Here is a 5,805-nt window from a genome sequence, read left to right as displayed (position 1 = left end):
AGATAGAGGTTGCAAAGCTGAACAGAGTTGTTAAATTATTGTTAAATTAATTTTTATACAAATATTTATATGCTCAGACCAGTCCAGAATTGAATATAAAAAGAATATATCATTTTGTTTCAGTTTATTTCAGTTTATTTCATTTGAATCATTTAAAAGTCATAATAACTGAAAATCATGCTCAGTTATAAACTGAAAATATCAGTAGTATAAGTAGCTAAATTCAGCAACTGAAGAAAACATCTAGAAGACAATATTGCATGTAATAAATAGCCAACAAAGAACTTGCTTATTTACATCTGAATTTTCCTGGTTATATGTCTACTATAACAAGATGACATTAATTTTGTATATTTAGGATAAGTTTAAGAATTTACAGTTGATTTATTGGAAGTAATTCTTAAAATAATTCACTAAGCTCTACCTAGTTCTCAAATTATTCTATTATGCTACCTCTGCTCTCAATAATTTTGAATTTATATGTAAGGCAGGAAAAATTAAGGTGAATGTTATACATGCTTTTCCCTTGTATATACGTCTGAGCAGAAATTCAAAGTCCATACTGCTAGTGTGGATTTAAAACAAGACGTTGACTAGGTAAAAAAGCTCTCTCAGGTAGTCTCTGTGAAGCTACAGGTATGACACATCTTATGAGTATCTTAGTCTAAGAATCAGGTTGAAAAACACTTCCCTCTTATCATTTTTATATAAGACTCTATATAATTTTATGTAAATCCAGACAACTCTACAACCTTTTTAAAGCTAACTTTGATATTTTTCAAAATATCAAACTCTAAAATTTCAAATATATTAATCCTGGATGGGTAATATTTTCATGTTCAAAAGTTCTGTGTAATGGTAAACTATAAAAATGAAAGCTATGAGCTTCTTTCAGCAAAATATAATATTATAATAAATCCAATTTGCTTTTATAAAACAATTCCTTGGGAAATGGTCAACTTTTTGTTAGTATTTGGGGAGTTGGGATAAAATGAGAAGATTTCAGAACAGAGCACATATCAATGGATTGTCTTGAGTTTTCTTGAAAACGCATACATACATTTTGAATCATACATTTTGCAACTAGAAATAATTTTACCTCTTCTTTTCCAATGTTTATGCCCGTTTGCTTTCTTTTAGTTGCATTGCCTAATTCTTCCAATATCATGTTTAATATTAGTGGCCATATGGGGTATTTTTAGCTTGTTTCTTATTTTACCGCCAACCAAAATTAGTGATTTGTAATTCATTATACTCTGTGTTGTGATTTTTGTGTTCATGGCACTTGTTTCTGTGTCCTAAATTACTTAGTCATCCCCACCACAGTGTTGAAGGTAGAGAATCAAAGTGTTAGGAAGGTTGAATAGATCCCCCAGAATCATTGAAAATCAATAGGATACCTGCCATAGAATTACTTATTTTTTCTGCCGTGATTTTTTGTTTCTTTATCCTACCTTGGGTTCCTTCTATGACCTCAAAGCTTTCTTGCAATTGCCAAATATAAATTCAGACACTTCAAATAATAATTTCTGCTAAAATCTGAATTGGTTTTAAACTGACATCAATGAGACTTACATATCCTTATGGCATTCATATGCTTTTCTCTCCTATGCCAACTTGTCACTATTTCTCAGGTGATTGGAATGCAAATCAATGACACCTTTTTATTGGCATCTTCTTTGACACTTATGCCGACAATTTAGACTTCAAGTGACAGCATTAATACTGACGGCAGCAACATAAAGTCAACGGATGTCTTTGCAATAAAATGTGGATTTCAAATTTATTTTAAATAAAGGTGGTAAGAGAATTTTTGATTTGGGTTCCTCAAGAGATTAAAATAGACAGTGGATAAATAATAACACAAATCCCAAAATGAAATTTTAAAAAATGGATAAGAGAATTCAAAAGAAACATTGTACAGGGTTATTCTAAATCAAACATGACCCAATAGGAAATAAAGAATAATAAAAGGAAGACAAAGTAGATGAGAGGAAAAAAGATTTAAAAAGAGTCAGAATAAAGGTAAACCAGTTTGGAAACTATACTGTTATCTTTCCTTTTTCGTTTGTTAATTTTAAGATCTAAAGGCGAATCTCAGTCTATTTCATGTGACAATAATGGCATATTTTGTCCTTCTCACCAAACATTAACTGTACCTCTTCACTCTCCCTCTTCCTAAGTCAAAGTATTTCCACGTTGTACTACAGGAGAGGGGCTGTGTAAAAAACGGGATTTGAGAAAGCCTAATAGTTTTATAAAAAAAATAAAAATCTAAACTTTACAATATTTTTATTCCTTAGGTGAGTCAAATGGCACTGTTTCTATCGGAAGCATAATTGAAATCATCACCTATAGGAATGTATCTAAAAAAACACAGAGCATACACACAAAGAAAAATACAAAGGTCTGTACTCCATGCCACAAGATTGTACAGAGCTGAAAGAGGTCCAGGGAGTGCAAAGAAATCATTATTCAGGGAATGGATGGGGCTCAGATATGTGGATGCCTCATTAATTGAGCAGATGTTGTTTGGACACTGTGGTAAGCAGCACAAGGTACCCCCTCAACAACCAAAGATGTCTACATCCTAATCCTCAGAACCTGTGAACATGGCAAAGAGACCTGGCAGATAGGATTAAGTTAAGGATTTTGATTTGGGAGATCATCCTGGATTAATGTAACCACCAGGATCCTTGTAAGAGGTAGAGGGAGACTGAAGAGCTACTCTGGTTTTGAAGATGGAGAAAGAGCCAGGACTGCAGGAATGGACACAGCCTGTGGAAGCTGGAAAAGGCAAGAAAACAGATTCTCCCCTGGAGGCTTTAGAAGGAACACAGCACTGCTGATTTTTAGCCTAGTCAGATCCATTTCAAACTTCTGACTTCCAGAACTATAAAATAATAAGTCTGTGGGGTTTTTTGTTTGTTTTTTTGGGGGTTTTTTTTGCGGTACGTGGGCCTCTCACTGTTGTGGCCTTTCCCCTTGCGCAGCACAGGCTCCGGACGCGCAGGCTCAGTGGCCATGGCTCACGGACCCAGACGCTCTGCGGCATGTGGGATCTTCCCGGACCGGGGCACGAGCCCGTGTCCCCTGCATCGGCAGGCGGACTCTCAACCACTGCGCCACCCGGGAAGCCCAGTCTGTGTTGTTTTAAGCCATTAAACTTGAGGTAATTTTCTTCTATAGCAACAGGAAACTAATACAGGGACTATAATGAAATAAGCACGGAGGACACAAAGATGAATCAGACCCCATCAATAGATTAAGGAGATCAGTGTGCAGTGGTGGTGATGTGGATTAAACAGTGACAACACACTGTTTGAAAAGCATGCACAACTGTAACAGTGTGATAGAAACAGACTCTGACCCAGTAAAGGAAGCATCTAATTCTAGCTGGGAGAGATGAAGTGAGTTTCCTTACAAAAGACAATGCTCAAGATACGTCTCAAAAGATGGGTAGGGTCCTGCCTGGCAGACAAAAGAGGGAAATTCATTCCAGGCTGAGAGACCAAATGCCTGCAAAAATCAAAGCACTCAGACTGGAAAATCCATATTCGAGTGAATAAGAATTTGTTTAGCAAGTCTCAATATTCTAGAAATAAAGGAGCCAAAAGTTTTTATAACTGTTAGAGGTAGTTTAGGGAGAAAATGTTATCTTTATTTAAATAGAAGTTTTATGGAACATTCAAGTTCTCATCACGATATGGCAGGAATGCTTACTTCACATATGTGAATTCATCTAAGCATGTTTGGCATTTTATACCCTGAATATAAGATCTCCAAACTAAAAATACAGATAAATTAAGAGGAGTCAAGAGGAAAATGAGAATAAACAGATTGATACTGGAATGCCAACAGAAATTAGCAATTGAATTTGTCCTTATCATTTAGCCATTTGCTCTCTGTTAAGTCTGCAAGTTTCTTGATGGCAAGGACTGTGGTTTTTTTTTTTAAGAGGGTATTAAATTGTTTATTTATTACACATGATAATGGATGATACACAAGCTTCATTCCCATCTATATCTGGTACCATAATCCAATTTAGATATATTGCATAGGATGTGCCAACAATCACACATTAATAATCAAAAAACTCCATGACTTGGCTTGGGTGACCCTTTTCACGGTGAACTCCAGGTCACAATGCAGTAACTGTCAGTTCAACTACACCAAGGTTTCAGAAGACAGTAGCTTCTCCACCAAAGCAGGCTGTAAATAAATTTTGAATGGAACCTGGCATCACCCTGAAGGAATACTAACTTCACACTGTTGGGGTAGTTTACCAAAATGGCTTCAGAGTAGACTAACTTTACACAGCACATTTTAAAAAAAGACACATTTATTCAGCGTCATGATCAGACTATTACATTTAGCAATCAACAGCATGGGTGCAAAAAAAAAAAAATCTACATTAAAACCCTTTGTTGGAATGCTTTATACTTTCCACAGAAAAGAAACTAAAATAACCTGTTATACAATTAGTCACAAATACAGTCCTCGAGTCTTTTTGCCCATACACATGAGTATTGTCTAAAACATGTCTTCTTTGTAGCAGCTGGGCCCTGCCACCACTGTGCTCGGCTGAGCTCACAAATCTGTTGTAACCTGTAGCTTCCCTGTCACTTCTCTGGCTCCCCTCTCCTGCTAAGCTTTGTTTCCTGGCAGTAATCAAAACCTTCTGCCACTGCCACAGCTACTGCCGCTGCTGGAACCACCACAGCCACCTCGGTTTCGGGGTTTGGCAAAGTATTGGCCTCTACCACCATAGGGGCCAGAACTTCTGCCTCCAAAGTTTCCTCCTTTCATGGGTCCAAAATTTGAAGATTGATTGTTGTAACTGCCAGAATCATTGTAGATTCCACCACCTCCAAAACTGCTTCTGTCATTACCAAATCCATTATAGCCATCCCCACTGCCACCACATCCACCACCACCGCGGCTGCCACCAAAGCCACCTCGCCCACTAAACTTTCCTCCATGACCAAAGCTGCCATTCCCACCAAAACCACCTCCACGACCACCACCAAAGTTTCCAGAACCACTTTGACCTCTTTGGTTGGATGAGGCACTAGCTATCTCTTGCTTAGACAGGGCTTTCCTTACTTCACAGTTGTGGCTATTCACAGTGTGGTATTTCTGAATGACAATCTTGTCTACAGAGTCATGGTCATCAAAGGTTACGAAAGCAAAGCCTCTCTTTTTGCCACTGCCTCGATCAGTCATGATTTCAATCACTTCAATTTTCCCCCCACACTGTTCAAAATAATCTCTTAGATGATGTTCTTCAGTGTCTTCTTTAACCGTAGGTTCACCACCACACAATCTGCTGGTAATTCCAGCTTTTTTAGGTGATTTCATCATTTGAAAGGACTGTGTTTTACATTTATCTCAGTATTCCTCCAGTCATATAATGCAATGCTTATACACTGGATGCACAGTAAACACTTTAAGAATCAAACCTTTAATGTGTGCAGTAGACCGTCATATAGTAATCATGATCAGAGGTGATTTTCTCTGGCACATAAAAACAGGCTAATGGTCTGAATGGAATCTCTGACACGACTATATATTACAATCCTTTTTCTTAATTTCACTAATTGAAATTGAGTGTACAATGAAGTTGTGAAACAGATAAAACATGGGAATTATAAGGGAGATACTATATATTCAGCAATTTATTTTATATCCAGTTTCTTTGTAAATTTTTCTTCTATAATTTACCATGTTAAGTAAGCACTGGGCTAGCACCACCACAACCTCTTCTAAAACTGTGAATAATGTTTCCCAGAATCTCCTTCCCTG

At 37.0% G+C, this 5,805-nt stretch overlaps 1 protein-coding gene across 1 annotated transcript; it reads right to left on the bottom strand.

Annotated features, from left to right (window-relative positions):
• Positions 1-4,665: 4,665 nt before the first annotated feature.
• On the bottom strand, positions 4,666-5,361 carry LOC307196957 (heterogeneous nuclear ribonucleoprotein A1-like; the record flags this gene model as incomplete). Its single annotated transcript, XM_079942439.1, has 1 exon — positions 4,666-5,361. The coding sequence occupies one exon, from the start codon at positions 5,359-5,361 to the stop codon at positions 4,672-4,674; it is 690 nt and encodes a 229-aa protein (XP_079798565.1). The 3' UTR covers positions 4,666-4,671.
• Positions 5,362-5,805: the final 444 nt, after the last annotated feature.

Source organism: Stenella coeruleoalba (genome assembly GCF_951394435.1).
Source record: "Stenella coeruleoalba genome assembly, chromosome: 14".
NCBI classification, from domain to species: Eukaryota; Metazoa; Chordata; class Mammalia; order Artiodactyla; family Delphinidae; genus Stenella; species Stenella coeruleoalba.
The sequence above is the reverse complement of the archived record's forward strand: the minus strand, read 5'-3'. Positions and strand labels throughout refer to the sequence as shown.